The sequence below is a fragment of the Hibiscus syriacus genome, unplaced genomic scaffold, assembly GCF_006381635.1.
Source record: "Hibiscus syriacus cultivar Baekdansim isolate YM2019G1 unplaced genomic scaffold, ASM638163v2 tig00117048_pilon, whole genome shotgun sequence".
NCBI lineage: Eukaryota > Viridiplantae > Streptophyta > Magnoliopsida > Malvales > Malvaceae > Hibiscus > Hibiscus syriacus.
Window position 1 is genome coordinate 1,086,536 of NW_024063538.1, and position 21,192 is coordinate 1,107,727.

The following is a 21,192-nucleotide window of genomic DNA, read 5'->3' on the forward strand; positions in this document are numbered from 1 at the left end:
AATTTTCAATAATGTTAATTGTCTAATATCCTGTTTTTTTTTTTTATATAAAAAAATCATATTTCAGGTTAGCCTTTTTTTTTTTGAAAAATTGAGGTTAGATCAAATTGGGTTGAGGTAAAACACAATCCATCTCATCTCGATATATTACTAATATATTTTTTTCTACTTATATTTGTATTATATATAGGGGTTCTGTAAACATTTGCATGATGGAGACATGTCATATCGAGATTTTATTAAATTTTGAAGATTTGGATATATCAATGTTTTTAAATTAAAAATAATTGAATTAAATTATATTAGAATCAGAGTCAAACTAAGATAGGAATCTACCCATTTGTTCCATCTTTAATATATCCATTAGACTTAAAAAAAATATTACCAAAGAATTAATACTAAGGTACAATACAAAGAATTAAGGGCATCTCTTATAAATTAACCATGTGCCTTTATGATAGGCTAACATGTTCTATTAGGATACTCTAATTTTTTTTAAATCTATTTAAAAGTAAGATATGCCAAAAAATTGAACTTGGTGCATGGAGCTTTATTATCTAATTAGTCTACTTTCCTTTTCCTTTTCCTTTCTAGGTGAGAAAGCAATTGCATGTAACACCTAAAATGAGCAATTATGAACGGCTAGTAATATGTTATATCTGATTAACTATATTTTAGGGTTAAAAGATATTATCCTCCCTTAAATCTTGAATTTAAATAGTTATATTTGAAGAATGTGTGCATGTTGTAAATGGTTAAGAAAAAAATAAACAATTATCTTATAATCACCCTAGACTATTAAAAAAAACCTAAATTTAAGGTGTAAAACATAACTATGGATGAAGAGAGTGGATTGAGAATCACTTTCATAACGAGTATTTGCTAGGGATGATAATTTTATGAATTCAATGATTTCAATCTAACCCTACTTGGTTTTATTTTTTTTCCTTCAAAATTTAGGTTTGGAGCTGGTTGAATTTTATGAAGGATGTGGTCAATGAGTTTGATGAAAAAAAATCTGACATTAGATAATGGTATAATACCTTCTATATTTAGGGATATTGGTATATACTTTCTATTCAATTACGTACTATTTTATAGTAAAAATAAAAAAAAAAATTATTTAGGTCGATTGGATCGGTTACAAATTTTACCTTAAAAAATTCATGTTGAATTTTATTTTTGCTTAGTCTGAGATGATTACAAGTTAATATTTGTTCATAAATTTCTTAACTAATTGACAACACATACATTATGACGTAGTTACTTAAACTCATAATCTCTCATGAGAACAATATTCCCTTTTATAAATGAGGCCACTTAATGCATTGAATTCGAGTAAAACTTTTTTAAATATGAATAAGATTGAATGTCGATGAGAGTATAATACTCGAATGGACTAAAATTATAACCTAATCCAAAAATATATATTTATATCTTAGAAATACATTAAAAGTCGGAATCGAATATAAACTTGTGCTATCCCTATCATCTTTTGAAAGTAGAACCCGTAAAAAATTATTACGATTTTACAAAACAGTTGTTGTGCATGTGAAATATATAGGAAGGGGACAAATGATCGGATCTCTTGAGCTGACTCCTCTGTTGTTGTCTTCGCTTCTTTGTTGCCATTCCAAAACCCTTGATTCATGGCCTACAACAAAAGAAAATTGCAATCTTTTCCAATGTCACGGATTTAGTTATTTTTCAACTTCTTCAACAATTTCTAAAGCATAGTTTAAAAGCTCCCTTAAGTTGTAAATTCAATACCATTACAAGTAAAATCAATTTTTCTTTTTCCCTCTTATATAAGAATTATTCCAGAAAATTATTTTATAGCCCTCGAAAGTTATGTCATACATACTTTGGTATGGTACGGTGACAAGTTTAATTGGTTCGATCTGAAAATTCAATTTGATTTAATTTAATTTTTAAATTTAATATTCAACCAATTATATTTTTTGTGAAAATTGAAATTATCAAATTAATATAAAGTAAATTAAAAAATATTGACCCATCAAGTGGTTGAAAGAAAAATATTTTTTAGAGGTCTTGAATTTGAACAAATGCGTCTATAGGGGTGTATATGCATTGTCATTTCGATCAAGAAAGTTCTCAATATATATTACCTTATAATTATCTTAAACTATTAAAGGGAAATGTTAAGTTAATTCTACAACACCTCATTTTACTGCCTTCGATGGATAAAAGTGCTTACCCTATGACCAAAATGTTAAACATGCCAATACTGAAATTTGAAAATTAAGTATAAAATATTTATTATTATATTATAAAACAATTAAAAATTACTATAAATTAAATTAATTAATTTGGTTCGAAACATATAGCCATAAATTTTAAATTTATGAACTATTAATCATTCAAACATTATAGTTCGAATCAATTCTCGATTATTTAATTTTTGTTTCTCAATCCTAATATTGATGAGAATTGTTAGGAATAGGTCAATTACGGATAAAAAGGTCTCGATAAAATCCACTGACATATTATTATATTATTAGAGTATAACAAAATTAATATTCATTCATTTTGACATTTAAAAAAATTTATAATTTTAAAAAATTATTGAATATTATTTGGTAAACTTTAATAGATAGCACAAAAATCACATGAAACGCCATGTGTTTGGAGTATTAAAATAGTCCATCGAACTTCCATGCGTGACCTTAAATGAAAGCGTGGACCATATAGCAGCCTCTCGTGACTAGCTACTTGTCTACCTTTAATTGGCTTCTCTCTCCACACATCGTAGGGGTGACCATACATTTATACCTGTCATTTAAATTTTGAATCCTTCGTACTGTCTAACATTTAAGATAAATTCGAGTCAATGCTGTATCAAAGATTATAGGATTCGGATTTAAATATTATTTGAAATATAATATATGGTATATTGTAATTTTTGTTCTAATATGTGTCTAAATTATAATTATTTTATTTTGTTTAAGTTTGTTTTAGTCAAAGTGTCTTACATCCTATTCCGATACTATTCTAAGGTAAAATTATCAATGTTCATTTAGAAAAACCATCACCCAATCACTTCCTGACATATATTTTTTAATTTTTTTAAAAATCTAAAGTTTTAAATTTATTAAAAACCTAAAAAAATTCAAAAAAAAAAATCCTAAGCCTATAGCCATCTCAAGTCACTAGTGCCACTGAATTTCAACAACCACCTTCGCCACCTTTCTTCACTTTCTCACAATCTTCATCTCTTGATCTGATTTGAAACTTCTTAAAACTTCGTTGATGTTTTCTAAACAATCGTAACATTTACTGTCACGTCTCTGTGCCAACACCTACACCTGTATTTCTCACCTTGGGTATCTTTTAGAACCCTCTGATGTATTGTTCTTCATCATCATCAATGTGTTTCAAAGGCCACCAGGGCCTTCATCGGTCTCTCTCTCAACACACCACCCGTTTAAACCAACAAAAAATTGATCACCACTACACCTCCTTGTTGGGGTCCGACAATATAGATGATACTCAAAGATTAGGGACTAAAGATTTAATTGTATTTGTTGGAAACTTAGGGTCTTTCTGAAATCAAGATTTTGAGATTTTAATGTCTTGAATGTAAAAAATCAGTAAAAAATACCTTGAATATAAAAAATGTTCATAATTTGCACTCTATGTTAGACACGTAGGGTGATACCACTAGCCCTTCATTTTGACAAGCACACTTGTTGGGCGTATGGGCTATTTACCATTCACATCAACATTTCTATTAAATGCAATTTTATATATATATATATATATATTCTAATTTTATAAATAGTATCTATTATACTATAACGTCCGCAATTTTCAAATTTAAACTTTCTCGTATATATGCTATTTAATAAAGGGTAAACTACTTGATTAAGTCATTAAAATTTGTATTGTATATCAATTTTACCATCAGACTTTAAAACATTTTAATTTAAGTATCAAACTTTAGTTTGAGGGTTTAATAAAGGTGTATGGTGTGATCGTTTTCTCCCAGATTTTTATAGAAAATTGTCAAACTCAATCGTCATTGTTAGTCAATCATCTCTCATAATCGGTCATTATTTACGACAAGATTAACATCAAAACGTTTAAATTTCACTACTCTTTCTTCTCTTTAAATGAGTTTTCTACAAATCCACTCAAATCAAGAAAATCCCTTGAAAGAATATTCTCATAGTTTGCTTTTCGATAAACACCCTAAAACACTCAAATCTGAAAAGAGAGAGAAACCCCTTAAACCTTGAAAATGATAAAAAATTGGGGGTTATATTTCATGAATAACATGTTTTGAGGAAATCTAAATTAATAAAATAGTCGAGGAAAACGAACCGAGTTCATCGGTGTTTAAGATGACCATACAAAATGTCAAACAATGATGGTTTCTGACGACATTGAATTAAAAGCTTCAATTTTAATGAAAAAGATGATGAACCGAAATAAAAATAATAATATCTTTTTTTAATTTTCATGTCAACATCAAAACTGTCACATTATCTTATCATTTAAAATTTAATGGTTTAATGTCCTATTCAAATTCCAACATAAGACTATGTTAAATTGAAACGTTTAAAATTAATGAATGATATCAAAACCTATAGAGCAAGAGGTTAAAGGTTTTTAGTTAATATCTCCGCTCTTTCTTAGGTTATGAGTTTAATACCTATTAGAAGTAAAATTCTCCTTCCATTCCTTTAGGTAGAAATTATTAAAATAAAAAAATTAATGATATACATACACAATCTAAAATTTAAGTAAATATAGGAATACATTGATAAAATGAAATTTTAAATTTTTTAAAAGCAAATTGTCTAAATCTATTCTCTTTTAGTCCAAATTATATATATATAGTTGCCATGAGTTGAACAAATAAAAAACAATAAAAATTGGCAGTAGGCTTGACTGGACGCTGGTGCATGAAAATTATAAACCAAGGTCAATACTGTCTGCCCATGATATTACATGTGATCTGATCTGACAAAATATAAAAATACTACCAATTATTAAAGTCTCATTTTCAATCATAATTACTAAAATATGAATTCCTCTTAAATATATTTAGGGTAAAGTACATCGAATATCATGGACCAATGTTCAAATAACCATTTTGGTCATTAATTTTAAAATTTTAAATGGTCACTAAATTTAAATTTTACAAAAATTATTTAATAACGTCGAATTGATCATTTGTAGTAGTTTTATAAACTGTCTAAAACTTATTTCATAAGTGATCATTAATTGTATTTGGAGGCCAGTTATCGCATTCTTTTTCATCCTTGAATTTTGAATTCGAGATCTTATTATCAAACATCAAGCTCTAAAGGTGAATGCAATGGGAGACAGTAATGGTTAATTGGCTTTTAATCCCTTCAAATTGTAAAAATGTACTTTGTTGACCCTACAGTTTATAGTTCAGTTTTGGCCCCTTTTTCAAAATTTCTGACCACTTATGTAACTAGTATAAACATTTCCTTCTAAAATATCAATGTTTTATTATATGAATTTCTTTCTTTCAAAAAGTTCTTAAAAGATACTATTTCTTCGTAAAATATTCAACAGTTCTAATTTTATGAATTCCTTTGATTATTTTCTGGCAAATCCTAAACAAATTATTCAATATTTATTTTCATGAATCCTCTGATCCTGTATTGGCAAATTCTAAAAAAATAACAAATGTTTCCTCTAAATTCAAATATTATTTTTTTTGGCAGATTCCAGTTGTAGTTAGCAAACAACTTGCAACGCCAAGTTTATACATAAACACCTTACACAAATAAATAAATATTTTTTAATAATTAACTTGTCACTGTCTCCGAAATTGGTCATTGTAGGCGGGCTTTTATTTAAACAATATTTTTAAACTATTTAAATTTACATTTTTATATATAAATAAAAGTATGTCAAGACAATTAAGAAATTAATTCAGAGTTTTCAATATTTACATCGATCATTTTCAAAATAAAGAAATAGAAAAAAAGTTAAAAATATATAATATATATATATAAAGGAAGAGATGCTTATATAAATCGAAGGCATATATTTCCACGAATACGAAAAGAGAATTACCTCTGTAAATAAAAATTAATACTTTTTTTAGATGTAATTTATAAATATTTAAAAAATTATTATTCACAAAATTTTGCCTTGTAGGCGGCTCCAATTATTTTGCAGCAATAAGAAGGTCCCACCGAGTATGCTTGCCTTTGAAAAATACCTTGAAAATTGGTTTACCAATTTCAGGCTGCTTTAATATCACTATTATAATATGCCACCAACCTTGTACCAACTTAGAACTCAAATGTACAACAATAAGAAAGATAAAATATAAAAAATTAATCGATAATAAATGTGTAACATCATTATTTTAAATGCGTGATACGTATAATGTTATTATTTAGATTACTGATATATGTCACGTCATTACTTTAGGTGCTATAATATATATCATCATAATTAAAAACATGTGAAAATACATCGTCAGTGACATATGTTGATCGTTAATCGATTAACAGGTTTCATCCAATATGATATGTTTTGATAAAAAAATTAAAACATAAAGACTAAATTTTTTTAAAAAATAAATAATGAAATGATATTATTATATGGTAAGAGGTAATTTTATCATTAAGTCTTTTATACTTATACCTCCTCGCCCCTAATTCTTCCCTTTCAACTCTTTCTTTTCTTGCTTTATCCGTATTCATTGTTCAATTAAATATTGGAATCATGCTTTAATGTCATGAAAACTTGTTTTTCCAAAGCATGCATAAATTTTTCAAATGACCTAGCATTTACTATAATTTTAGATTTTTTAAATTTTATAAAATATAATATAAATCTTAATCGTTTGCTATATTATTTAATTTAAAATTGAACTTTTTTTCTAATAGACAAAAAATATAAAGTATCATGTATTAAAATTTCAAATTTAAACATAAAAAATAAAAAATAAATTCAATATGCACACACAAGCGCGTATAATCATAGATATTCGATTTATTGATCTCAAGATTAATCCAACCTTCAATTTTATAATTTTAAGTTTAAATTAAATTAAAGAAAATTATTGGATAAATTACATCACATATGCATTCAATAATTAGTAAGATTGCAAATTGATCACTAATTTAAAAGTTATAAAATGTCACTCTATTATTGATTGTAACAAACATATATTTTTGTTAAGTGATGTTAACTTTAGTACAATTGAGTGATCTAATTGCTATAACGGTAAATTGAGTGAATACGTTATTACACACGATTAAAAAAGAGTGATCCGTTTGTAACTTTTTCGAATCTAGTGACCATTTTAATCTTACCAATCATTAAATGACTCATGGTGTAGTTTTCTAAGTTATTCCATTTTTTCTAAACAAGAGAAAATTCTTCGATTGTTTAAAAGCAAAAATTAGATTCAAAATAAACCAAATTCGCAACTATAAATACACCAAACACCAACTACATCCAAGTGCTTTCTAGTTTGGACACAGCGCTTGTCATTCAACGGTAATTATCTTGTTTTCTCTACGTTTTCGTTACGTTTTGTTTAGATCTGAATTGAAAAGGTTTGATTGGTTGTTTTTTTTCAGAGAGAAAAAAAAATCATACGAAATGGCACGCAAGAAGATCAGAGAGTTCGATTCCAAGAGATTGTTGAAAGGCATTTCAAGAGACTTCAGGAAAAGATTTGCCAATCAAATCTGACAAGTCAGTTCAATTTCTTCTAGATCTCGCTATTCATTCAAAGTTCATCGATATTTCACTTTTGTAGTTCGATTGTATTGTAGTAGTCTTTCTTAACTGTTTAATTTGAATGATTTTAGTTCAAACTCTCGTTCTAGATATCGCTTTCATTGAAGTTTATCAACTTCATATATTTTAGTTAGATTTGTATTGGTATTTTTACTTTTAAGGCAAATCTTAGAAAAATACTGCTCGTATTTTGAATTTCCTGATCTAGTATTAAATTAGGAAGATTCGGTTGGTCTATTACTCTTTAGTTTATGAAAAAGAAAATTCTTTCCAGATCAGGAAGTTTTGAAATATGAAATGAATTTAGGTGTTCATCTACCTTCCTGATTCGTTGATTATGATTGTATGTAATTGAACTTTGAGTGATTTGTGCTCGTGCTGCGGATTTTATGAATTAAAGATGTGATCTTCCTTGATCATTGAACTTTGAGTGATTTGTTTGGTTTGCCTGTTGTTTAGATTACGGAATCAACTGATTTCAATCAGCTAGTGGAGAATGAGCCATGGTATCGTCACAGAAACTGGTTGTTAAACCTGATATGTTGTTTGGAAAACGTGGGAAGAGTGGTTTGGTTGGCTTAAATCTGGATTTTGCTCAAGTTATTGCTTTGTGAAGGAGCGTCTTGGCAAAGAGGTTTGCCCACTGTTCGTGTTTTTGCAGTCATTAATTTGTCGTTATTAAGGTTGGGTTCGAATGCTAACTCTCATGACTTATAGGTGGAATGGGTGGATGCAGGGACCTGTTACAACATTCATTGTGAACCTTTCATCCCTCATAATGAAGAGTTCTACCTTAACATAGTCTCTGAGCGACTTGGTTGCAGCATAGCTTTCAGAGTGTGGAGGATTGAAATCGAAGAGAACTGGGATAAGGTACTGTGAGATCATTTGAATTTTTCCTCAGTTTAACTTAGTTTCTTGTTTTGTTTTTACCTTAAATAGTTTCTTAGTAAGATGAGTTGTCCTCATACAGGTTAAGACCATATTTGTCCCTGGGTCTCCTTTCACATCAGAAATTGTGCTCCACTTGTTGCGACCCTTCCCTTGGAGGTAATTTTCCAAATAATCAATGATTTGAGAGCTGCCTTTCTTCTTGATTGTATTTTCACTAGTTTTCTATTCTCCGTACTTTTGCTTTAGATTTCCTTTGCTTAACTTAAGCACGTTCCTTCTTCCAACGGAAAACTTAATCAGATGATTTCAGAAATTATCATGTATGCATTCTGTAAATGCTCTTTGAATCTTTAACTAAATATGTTCTTTTATTATAGATCAAAGGAGAAATTGAAGAGTTCATCAAAGTGATTTTACTCTGTTTCAAGGTATGAAATATATCTGGCTTAAATCTAAAGCTATTGAAACTAACATTTCGGACTTGTGATTAATTTTTTCAAGTTTGAAAATGCAGATCTGGACTTCACTTTCCTTGAGATGAACCCTTCACACTGGTTGATGGAAAGCCTTATCCTTTGGACATGAGGGGCGAGCTGGATGACACCGCTGCTTTCAAGAACTTCAGAAGTATATCCCCTTTATGAGTAGTTTTCTCTATTTATTGTTTCAATGCAGTGTGGAATAGGGGATGAAATTCAACTGATGCAATTTCGTTTTTTGTAGGTGGGGTAATATTGAATTTCCACTGCCTTTTGGAAGAGTTATGAGTGCAACTGAAAGCTATATTCATGGGCTAGATGAGAAGGTACATTAGATTTAATAGATAGCTGGCCTTGTACGCAAACTCTTCTTTTACTTGCTAATCAGCCAATTGGAGTGGAAACTTCAGCTGTATGTGGTATGACATGGAAATTTTATTAATCACCTCGTTGCATATATTTTCTCTAAGTAAAACTGAATATTCTATTCAGTTTACTGTCCAGTTACTCCGATGAAAGTGGAATACAATATGTTGCAGTTCTTTTAATAGCTTATCCAAAAATATGGTATTAATTAAAATATTTATATTGCAGACTAGTGCGTCTTTGAAATTTACGGTGTTGAACCCTAAGGGACGCATTTGGACAATGGTAGCTGGAGGAGGTGCAAGTGTCATCTATGCTGATACGGTTGGTTATCTTGCTTTTGCTCTCTGTGTTTCCCGGATAGGACTAAAACCCTGTAACTTTAAGGTACTGGACATGCTTTTAATTTATTCATGTCATTTATCGCCTAATCAGGTCGGAGATCTCGGCTTTGCTTCTGAGCTTGGAAATTATGCAGAATATAGTGGAGCACCAAATGAAGAGGAAGTACTGCAGTATGCCAGAGTAGTAATTGATGTAAGGACTCTGGCCCTTAATTTATATTACAATGTTGCTAAAGTAGAAACCCAGATCTTGTACTTGACAAACTAACACCGTCTCGAACATTTGTCGAAGACAATATGAAATAATTTTTCAATTAATTCGATATATAGAACTTACCATGCATATATAAGCATCATGAGCACATTTTTTCTGTGCTCGCCAACATACATCCTCAAACCGATTTAAGCATTTGATTTTTGGCTTCACCAATAATTTAATCATTCCTCAATAGTGTGCGACCGCAGACCCTGATGGCCGCAAAAGAGCCCTTGTAATCGGTGGAGGAATAGCTAACTTTACTGATGTTGGTGCTACATTTAACGGCATAATTCGAGCCTTGAAGGAGAAGGTGAACTTAACCACAGTGTTATATTGTTTCACTTGTTGTGTCCACCTTCATATGTTAATACTAACCAGATGTGCAAATTTATATAGGAACCAAAGCTCAAAGCCGCACGGATGCACATATATGTGAGGAGAGGAGGTCCGAATTACCAAAGGGGCCTTGCGAAAATGCGTGCACTCGGGATGAAATCGGAATCCCTATTGAGGTACGGTATTATTGGTCTAAATCTTTTCACAAACTAGAACATTTGCTGATGTTTTCGTTTCGATTCGGTGCTACTCGTAGGTTATGGTCCAGAAGCTACGATGACCGGTATTTGCCAGCAGGCAATCCAGTACATCACTACAGCTGCCTAAGTTGTTGGCTCGTGATTTCCGTCTCTATTTCTTTGTTTTCCAGCAGTGGGTTGTTTTCCGTTGATTTCCTTTGCCAGTGAACTAGAAATCTCACGAAGTGATGTTTAGTCCATAAAATATTACTGAAACAATTGGAATTGTTTGCTGAGAATGAACAAAGGCATTTGTCGGCAATAAAAGATCTTTGAAATTGTCTACGTCTTTGTCTCCAATCTTTATTTTCTTAATGGCTAATTAACTTTATCTTTACTAATCTCATATAATAATATATGGTTATGATGCACTAATTCTTAATTTTCTTTTTTGAAGTATTCATTATGATATTAATGTTCGTTATCACACATAACGACCAGGGGAGATATGAACAACAATGACAAACTAATTGTTGATAGGAGCGAAATCAAAAAGTTATTTTAGAGGATGGAGTTAAATCAGATACTGTAATAAATTTATGTAGATAATTACGAATAAACGATAAGATCGTAATATATGAACATATAGATTTATGTAGAAAATTCTACTCGAAAAAATATTACAAACAGGGTAAAGGAATTTTACAAGATAAGAAATAGGTTACGATAAAGATTGTATAAATCACACCAATCGCAACACTTTATTTCTTACAAAATTCTTTATTTTCTCACACTTTCCTTATAAACCCATATAGATATTTTTAAGTGGACTCATATACAAAATCTTAAAAATAAACTTGTATCGTATCACAGGGTTCCGTCTTCGAACTATCGATTTTAATTATTCATCTAGTGAATCGAACCGTGTTCAAATCACAATTTCTAATGGATATAGATATGTTGTACACCACGCGATGGCCTTATTGTTGAGGAGAGTGAAGCCAAAATATTATTTTAGGACACATGGTTAAATTATAATTTTTTGCAAGGTCAAAATATAAATTCATTCTTTGAACTTGTAATTGCATAATTGTTTAATAAAATTTAACTCAATTCTATATTTTGAGGGGGGCACAAAAAATTTACCATTTGAATGTTGGATTAAGGGTCACAATTATACATTCTCATGCTTACGATTCCACCCTCTTAATTTGACTCTACAAGTTTAACAGTGTTATAGCTTATAAACTAAGGTCACAATATTTCTCTAAGGAAGGTAGGATTTAGTTATTTTGGAATACCTCAACATTTCAACAAATATTATTATTAAATCCATTTGAATTTAATATAATAATGAAATTAATATCCTTTTTAGACAATAACAATTAATAAATTAGTCCAATTATTTTATCTTTCATTCGAAATTAATGAAGCTACTTCCAAATGTATTTTTAAGGATTAAACTTAAATTTCTCCTTAAAAATGCAATATACCTTATCATTACATCTAATATATGCTTATGTCTAATTATTTTAATCTTATCACTACAAAATTTAACGAATAATTAATCTCAATATCACCATCGGATTAGAAACAATCTCACCTCTCATTTGGAGCCTTAACAAACTTAAAATGGTTAAATTGATTGGTTATCAATTAATTAAATTTAGTTAATGAAATTAAACCCAAAAAAAACAAATACAGTTTTAATTCACTTAACAATATGGTCTCCACCTTTACACTTGAGTTAGGTTTATTACCCATGTCTAAACTAAAGAAACAACCTCTTCTTATTACATATAGTAAGTACACCTTTGGATGCTGCTTTGTTTGTTTTGTTTCACTGTAATCCAACCTCCTTAGCTATCCCATACCCTCTTCTCCTATTATGTATATGTATGTAGTAAGCATCCATACCTCATTCCACAAACCCTAAACTTATTTAGAGAATTTTGAGTTTTTTGATCTCTCCCGAAGAAAGTTAAGATGGTGGTCGGCGTCGAGACTACATTTCCGGCAGGAGAACCGTGGAGTCCACCACCATGAAGACACCTAATGCTCTTTCCTCGGACCCATGCATCAATCTTGTTCGGTTAGTCCACCCCCTGCATTGCTTCCATTTACAATTTCCACTGGCTTTATTCATGCATGCTGCATGCATCTGCTATGCAAGGAATTCATTGATTTTTCGATCAGGGATGGATCTAAGATGTGTTGGGATGTGATCTTATCCTTGAAAATTTTAAATTTTCTCTTGGTTTTAATATTTTATTATATTTCTATCAACTATATTAATTTACATGTACTAAATTTTTAATATAACTTAATAAGTTTGTACACTGACAAATTCTTGCATCCGTCAAGAACAAAGCGAACGTCTCCGAACTTTGGTGTGATTAATAGAATTTATTTTTTCATGCAGCGGTGATCCTACGTTGTACGAGCCATACTGGAAGAAGAGGGTGAAAGGTGTAATGTTGTTATTCCAGGAGATGAATGATGAGCTACATCAGTAATGCGGACAATCTATGTTGGTTGATGCCGGAGCTCGACCGTGTCATTCGAAGACTGCATCGTGTTGTCGGGAATGCAGTGGTTGATGACGATAGATTCATCATCGTCGGAAATGGCTCGACACAGATCTTCCATGCTTTGCTCTACGCCCTCTCGTCTCCTGATCAGCCCGAACCCATTAGTGTGGTCGCTGCCGCCCTTTCTACTCGGTAAGTCTTTCATACAAACGCGGCTGTTGATCCCTAAGACGACATCTTCCCTCGGTCCATTAATAATCTTCTGAAGGAGAACATGAATGGACAGAGGGTGTGTTGGAACGCAATTGTACCTCTAAAAATCTTAAATTCTTGCATAGTTTAAATATTGTCTTGTTTTATATTGATGATTTAAACTCATTCCTAAATTTCTAATATAACTATTTAAATTTGTAATCTTGACACAATTCTTCTTCCGTTAATGAAGGAGACTAAACACATAATCAACCTACTAAATATTACCTTGGATTGCAGTCATATCAGGAGGAGACGGAGTTCCTGCGATCGGGGCTGTATAAATGGGCAGGGGAGGCGAAGTGCTTCGATAAGATGGAGCTTACATCGAGGTGGTGACTTCGCCCAACAACCCAGATGGCTCGATTCGAGGAACCGTGGTGAACCGTGAAGGTGGTAAATCTATTCACGACCTAGCCTACTATTGGCCTCAGTACACGCCCATCTCATGTAGCCGGTCACGATGCTATGCTTTTCACATTCTCCAAAGCCACCGGACATGCTGGTTCTCGCATTGGGTAAGGATCACCGGCCATCAATCATTTTGTCCATCAAAATATTTTCATCAAAATGATCCGCTTTTGACCCTTTAATTTATAACTTCTGCAGCTGGGCTATCGTTAAGGATAAAGCAATCGCCGCCAAGATGGTGAAGTTCATAGAGTTGAGCAGTATCGGTGTATCAAAAGAATCTCAGCTTCGTGCCGTCAAGATTCTAGGAGTCATCGACGATGACTGTCGGAACCCCGAGCTCGAAGACGTAAACTTCTTCGAGTACGGCCGACGAATCATGTCCGACCGATGGGAAAAGCTCCGGCGAGTGGTGATAAAAACAAATGGAGTCTTCAACCTGCCCGAGTACCCACAACATAACTGCAAATTCACCGGCGAATACACCCATGCAACCCCCGGTATAAAATTTTCCGAATCATGAATTTTCTTGCACGTAACAGTCTTGACATTTGATGAAACGATTTTATATTTTGTTCTTGTTGTTGGTGCAGCGTTTGCATGGCTGAGGTGCAAGGAGGGATTGAACTGTGAAGAACTGTTGAGAGAAAAGTGTAAGATAATGACAAGGGGAGGGACGAGTTTTGGTGGTGAGTCAACGTACACGAGGGTTAACATGCTGAGCTCTGATGCCGAGTTTACCTTATGCTGGAAAGGTTGTCTGCGATCAAGAACCCATCAATGGGAAATAGAGTTTATGTTGATGAGCACTTTGTGTGTAATTAACTAATGATGCAAGTATAATTTGTGATTATTGATATATTTGTATGAAATAAAATAGTACTTGTAATTATTATTTGTGAAAGGGTAAAAATATTTTTGTTTTGAAATTTAGACCTATGACATCAATTGATCTAGATTTTTGTTAAATTTAATAATTAACATCGATTATAGGGGTCAATTGAAAAAAATTTAAAACAATTATTTAAGTGAAAAAGGATTTGATTGATTTTTATCAAATGTTTGAGGGTTTGTACTTTGTTGTAGGGATGAATATGAGATCCGAATCTAATGGATTCTAACTCGACGTTTTAGGACTGAGATGATTTAGGATAAAAAATCATCGACCTAAGATAAATATAATGGTATAATTATATCTATATATTTAGATATAATTATAATATACACCCATATTTATATTTTTTAATTAATTTCTTATTTTATATTTTTATTGAATAAAAAAATATTTATTTATTTATTTGTGTCGGATTGAATTGAAACGAATGATAACTTTTATTTTAAAAATTAGATTAAATTTCGAATCAAAATCCAAATCACTCAAAAAATATAATACTCAAAACTAAAATCGAATCAACCAAAATTTGGCACAATTTAACTCATATTTATCCCAAATATCTGTTAGCCGTAATCCTAAAAAAAACCATAAATGTGCCAGCTAAGCCACCACCAAAGCATAATTTTTCAATTGGCCAACACAGCGTAGTGGATAACTCCTTTGATATCTCCCAGAAGATTGTCTCCCTCTCAAGAATAAAAGTTTAATGCTCATTTTGGTCCTGAACTATACCAGATTTTTAGTTTGATACTTTTGTTGGACTCTGGTACCTGAATTATCATTTTCATCCCAACTTATCCAAAAATTACCGATCCCCTCCCCTTCATTTTAAATAATTTAAGAAGTCGATAATTGTTCATGTATCAAAGTATAAAGGTGAACAAACGATTAAGTCAATTGATCCAATTAATTTTTTTTAATTTAACCAACCCTACCATATGTAATTAAACTAAACGATTAAAATTGATTTAACATCAATCGATTAAATCAGTTTGATTATAAATTTTAACAGATTAATCAATATCATAAACAATTTAACCGTTGAAATCAAATTAAACAAAAATTGAATTTACCCGTGAGTCGGTTAATTCGATTTAACCGGCTTATGCTTAACTCGATCAAAGTGGGATGAAAAAAGTAAACGAAAAGAGTGATATAACTCGGGACTAAATGTGAAATATACCAAAAAAATTCCGCCAAACGTACTGAGCTTTTGGAGCCTTTCTTCCTTCCATTCCATTCCATTTGCTCAGCAAAACGAAGAAAACGGCCTAGAATTTCTTTAAAAAATAAGAAGAAAAAATGCAAGCTCAACTCTCGCTGGAATCTTCCTTTTATTTCTCTTCAATCCACGCTAACTCTCGCAATCCAAGTGCATGCAGATCTCTAACCTCGCATCGTTTCTCGAAGATAAACGGTGGCGGCTGCCGTTTGATCCGCTGGAAACAGCGTCCGACCGCCGCGAGGGCGAAGCTAGATGCAGCGGCCATTGAGGAGCTAGGTCTGAAAGAATCCGATATTAGAAACCCGGCGGTATCTTCAACGTATCGAAGCTCTAAGTTGCCGAAGCCAAATCAGACGGTGCTGGAAGCTCAAGCGAGGGTTTGCACAGGACCTACTCAAACCAGACCGCTCTCTGAGGAACAGGCGTTTAAGGTTTGGATACAATTTTAAGATCAGGTTAAGTATCCGTTTCTGCATGTCTATCTTGGAACTATATCTTCTTTTAATTTACTCAGAAACTTGTATTATAAAGTTGATACTGCAATTTATTATGTAATTGATTTATTGAGTAAGGTTGTTTTGATAGAACTTAGGATTTCACTCTAAAATGATTTTCTGTAACTCGAAGTTCTAATTATTGACACGGGAATTAGCTCTAAAATGATTATCAAGTTAAAAGCATTCTCTATTGGAAGCTTTTCTTTTAATTATTACTATATAACGTTAATAGTAGAATTTTTAGGTTTAACTAATTTCTTGAATGAGATTGTTTTGATGGAAGGGATATGCTTTTGGGCCATTTTTTATAAAATTTTTGGAACTTAGAATTCACTTTAAAATGATTTAATAGAACTTGAAAGTTTTCAAGTGGACATCTAGATTGATAAAACTTTAGCAATTTGATGGCTTTGTTGAAGATTTTGAATTAGAAAGTTTTTTTATGGCTGAAGTTAAGTACTGTTTGCTCTTGTTGACAGTTAGGGGGGAACTAAAAGATGAAGAACAAGTCTCAAAAGCACAGCTTGGAGCTTTACTGGAATGACGATTCGTGCCAATTCCTTTCCAGAAGAAACTCAATGGAGTGAAGGAGAAAGCGTGCAATGAACATATTTTGGCCACTTCTGTTACGAGCACTGCCACCTGATGTGATTTTCATTGCTGATCCTGAAATGTCCATAATGGGATTAGGAAGTTCGGTAGGGTCACAGTTTATCGAAATGGCACAGTGAAATGAGATTGGTTGGTGCACTTAGAGAATTTTGGCAGGAGGTCACCGTGGATATGAGGAAACTCGAGGTGTCTGAAAGATGTTCTTCCATTGAAATTGGAAGATGGCATATCTACTGGAGTAAGTGAATCGTTGCTATCAGCATTCTTGATTGGTCAGCGTATGAACAGGGAAACAGATCATGAACTTAAAGCATACTGCCTTGCATTTGATGATGAACTTGGTATGTGCTTTACGTGAATGAATAAATATCAACCAAATGAAATTTATTATCTTTGTTTAATCTGTTGAGCTTTCATCAGGTCCATCTCCAGTTGCTGATGTTAGCTCTTTGACTCATTACGGTGAACCTTATGAAACACGTTTCTTTAGAAGCACTTTGTTGTTTCTGCAGTTAGATCCTGTACGGTGAATCTTCATTGCTTCATGGGGTGGAGTGGATGCCACCAAAGGTAAGTTCTCCATATTCCAATGGCATGTAAATTTTTCTTTGTTCTGGTTAATCCTGGAAAATGGAAGCAGGCCTTGATTGCAATTGCTGCATCATCTAAGGACTAGTCAATTTGATAGTGCAGCATCTTTTTGCTGCTATAAATTGTTCTGAGTTTCAAAAGAATGTCAATTTATAACATTTTGTAGGCTCAACGTCCGTGTATCAGTCATGAGTCTTCCTTTCTCAGGGGGTGTAACTGAAGAACAAATGCTGAACTTTATGGGAGCAAACACAAACTTATCCTTGCATCAAGCAAAAGAACTTATTGAGGTTGACTGACACTACTTTTCTGTCTTTCCCTTCCCCCCCTTTTTTCCCATGTTGAAATTTTCAAATTTTTTTTTCAGGAAAAGGAGGTTGGTTTTGCCTATATAAGTCAACGTGATGCTCGCCCATCTTTGTATGCAATCTAACTGAATATCTAGTTTAGTCTTTTTCTTTCACAATTTTTGCTCCCATGGAAATTGAAAATGGAAAATAAAAATAAATTGGAAAGAAGAGTGGTTAAGGGTTTCAATATACTTACTATTAACATTTGAATCCAACTTCAAGTTCAAATAAAAACTGTCTTGAAATGGAACTAAAAACTAGGTTGTAAGTCTGACCAATATTACGAGTCCATGTTTTCAAAGCTAAGTACATCTTTTTCCAGATAATATTCTCCTTTCATGTTTTGTGATGATGTAATATTTTGAAACTTCGTACCTTTTATTCTGCTGTGGCTCCTTGAATGAAGTCCCATATATGAATGATTACATATTGTAACTTTTAAGCATGTTCGAGCATGTAAGGCGTTGATCTCACTGGGTAGATTGTTCTCTGGGTTTAATTTCACATTTTTTCTTTTCTTGCCTCCAAACATTAGATTAATTATATAATTTAAAGAACTGTATTAATTTTGGTCTGTTTTTATAATATATATGAGGCTGTTAAGAATATTTTTATGATTTCTTCAGATATTCACTGATTGGATTGAGGGAGCATATAAAGAAACGCCCACCACTAGCAACAACTGAAAAGGTTCAGCAATTTATTAGGGTGAGCATATATATTGACAGTAATTCCTTTGTGTTGGTTTCATATATTATACATATTATATATATTGTTCATTTTAAGAATGCTTAATCTAGCTAAAAGTTTACATGGCATTTTGTGTAAATAATCTTGTTCTGTATTGGCTTGTTAAACCATTCCTAAAGTAGACTAGTGTGCATACTTAAACGGAGTACAATTTTGTAACAGGCAAAGGGGAAGGAATCGATTGTTGCTGGATTTTATGAAGGTTATGAGGAGCCCTTGTTAATGCTTATGAAAAGAAGAGGTGTTCATTCTGGTTTGGTAGTGAAGTTAGAAATTTACATTTATGCTGCAATAAACCAAGCGGCCTTTTTGCAATTTCTTGGCATTGGCATTGTTGACAACTTCACCTTTATAATATGGTTAATTGAAGGAGTGAAAAATTAATTTATATGGTGTTCAAGAATCAAGATACTGTAAATTTAACTTAATTTCAGAGAATTCAACAAGTAATCTGATTAAAAAAATTAAACACTTAATATGTGAGACTGCTCTAATTTAAGGGAGAAGAAGTGCCCTCTCAATGACAACTAGGTTACGATCAACAAGCACGACAAAAGGACTTCCTGTGAACTATTGTTCCGGTTTTCATTCTGTAGGCATGGAATCAGCTTACAAATTGGATGGTTGTATTAACCATGTCTTCTTTACTCCAACTTTAAAAGTACTCAATTCCTATGTTAGCTAATTTCCTGAACCACTTTGATTATTAGCACAACTTCATTGCGTCAAATATCCTTAATATTGCAGGATTATCACATCAGAGTTTTAGGCTTGAGGTTAATGCTACGGACTATGGTTTTGAACCAACTGATACGCCAAGAACTGATAGATCGGTAAACTTTTGAAATTCCTTTGCTATATAAGATTCTTGATCATTATCTGCTTTCCATTTGTTCCTTGCCTATGGAATGACGTAATAATTATAGGATGAGCCTGAATTGATTCCTATTAGCTTGTTGCTTTATGCAGCATTAAAGTTGCAAGTGAATAATTGGATATATTCTTTAAACTTCCAAACTAGCATCCTAAACCATTAATTTATGTATTCAAACTTTATTTTCCTAAAGTCCTTATGGCTGGCATGTTTTGGACTATGGTTTTGAACCGACTGATACGCCAAGAACTGATAGACCGTTAAACTTTGAAATTCCTTTACTATATGAATTCTTGATCATAATCTGCCTTTTCATTTGTTCCTTTCCTATAGAATGATGAAAATATGGGATGCTCCCGAATATGGTTCGCATTAGCTTGTAGCAGTATACAGTATTAAAGTTGCTAGTGAATAATTGCATTATATCTGCATACTTCCAAACTAACACCCTAAACCGTTGTCATTCAGACTCTTCTTATTTTACTGAAGTACTCGGGTCCTACACATATTGAAATATCCATATCGGAATAGGACACATATTGGACTTGTCTCGGAGCCTGAGTACATTGCCATTAAGGCCGAGAAAAAGCACCCTCATCCGTTTTTCTCTTTGTTTTGTATATATAGAAACCAATGATAATTTGACTATGTTTGCTGCAATAAACAGGTATCAAAGAATATAGAGTTGGGTTTGGCTGCACTCCATGGCCAAAAGGGGCCAGCATACGATCGGATCGTGTTAAATGCTGGAATCGTGGATCATTTACTGGGATGTGATGGCGCAGAAGATGTGACCGTAGCGTTGGATAGGGCCAGGGAGCCATTGACAGTGGTAAGGCTCTTAAGAAGCTCCTAATTACATAAAAGTATCACAGAAGCTAAAATGAAACCCCATATGAAACATGCTTTCAGTCTTGGTTTTTTCTTTTAAGGTGTTTTGTAAAACTGTTAAAATGAGGAATAGAGAAAAGCGGTGTCTTACAGGCTTTCTATTTGTGTTTCAATAGCCATAAAAAGAAGAAATTATTTCAGGAACCTTCGCATCACGTTATCCATAATTTCATACAGTAAAAGACATACACTTCACTCTTTCTCCTCTATGTCACCAAGTAACTATCCACTTTCGTATTTACATGGGGAAAATGAAGATCTATCTTTGAAATTAAAATACGACACGGAAGAAAAAAAAGTAGACAACTTTGGTGATTGGGATCATGAATAATAACATGGTGAAAGGATTAGTATAAATATTTTTATAAAAACACGAACTAAGTTATCTCGATGGTAAATAAATTATTGTTATTTCTTGAGATTTCGAGTTTGAACACTATAAATGCTAATGATGTGAGCGTTTAATCTCAAATAGTTGAAAATTATCTTAGTACGCAAATATTTTTACAAAAGTGAAGTAGTATGCCGTGTGAACATAACCTTCCAAAATCCTAAAATCCTAGTTATTGATTATAATTTTATACCCAAAATTTTTTTATGTGAAGTTATTTCATTTGTTTTTTTTTTTGGTGGGGTGGGGATGGCTAAATAAACATGATATAGTATAGACATAATTACCACGTTATTTTTTG

At 32.1% G+C, this 21,192-nt stretch overlaps 1 protein-coding gene and 2 pseudogenes across 1 annotated transcript; all 3 read left to right on the forward strand.

Moving 5' to 3' along the window:
• Positions 1 to 9,172: 9,172 nt before the first annotated feature.
• Positions 9,173 to 10,966, forward strand: LOC120197435 (ATP-citrate synthase alpha chain protein 1-like). Its single transcript, XM_039198968.1, has 6 exons — positions 9,173 to 9,285; positions 9,382 to 9,463; positions 9,732 to 9,827; positions 9,939 to 10,040; positions 10,300 to 10,416; positions 10,503 to 10,966. The coding sequence occupies exons 2-6, from the start codon at positions 9,422 to 9,424 to the stop codon at positions 10,653 to 10,655; spliced, it is 510 nt and encodes a 169-aa protein (XP_039054899.1). The 5' UTR covers positions 9,173 to 9,285; positions 9,382 to 9,421; the 3' UTR covers positions 10,656 to 10,966.
• A 1,641-nt stretch (positions 10,967 to 12,607) lies between these two features.
• Positions 12,608 to 14,640, forward strand: LOC120197324 (annotated as a pseudogene).
• A 1,285-nt stretch (positions 14,641 to 15,925) lies between these two features.
• On the forward strand, positions 15,926 to 20,601 carry LOC120197677 (annotated as a pseudogene).
• Positions 20,602 to 21,192: the final 591 nt, after the last annotated feature.

What these genes read in the sequence shown, in the direction of transcription:
- LOC120197435 (XM_039198968.1), top strand. Translation starts at nt 9,422, where the DNA reads ATGAGTGCAACTGAAAGCTATATTCATGGGCTAGATGAGAAG. An exon ending in TTCATGGGCTAGATGAGAAG is followed by an intron (nt 9,464 to 9,731) that starts GTACATTAGATT and finishes TTTATATTGCAG; the next exon opens with ACTAGTGCGTCTTTGAAATT. An exon ending in GTGTCATCTATGCTGATACG is followed by an intron (nt 9,828 to 9,938) that starts GTTGGTTATCTT and finishes TCGCCTAATCAG; the next exon opens with GTCGGAGATCTCGGCTTTGC.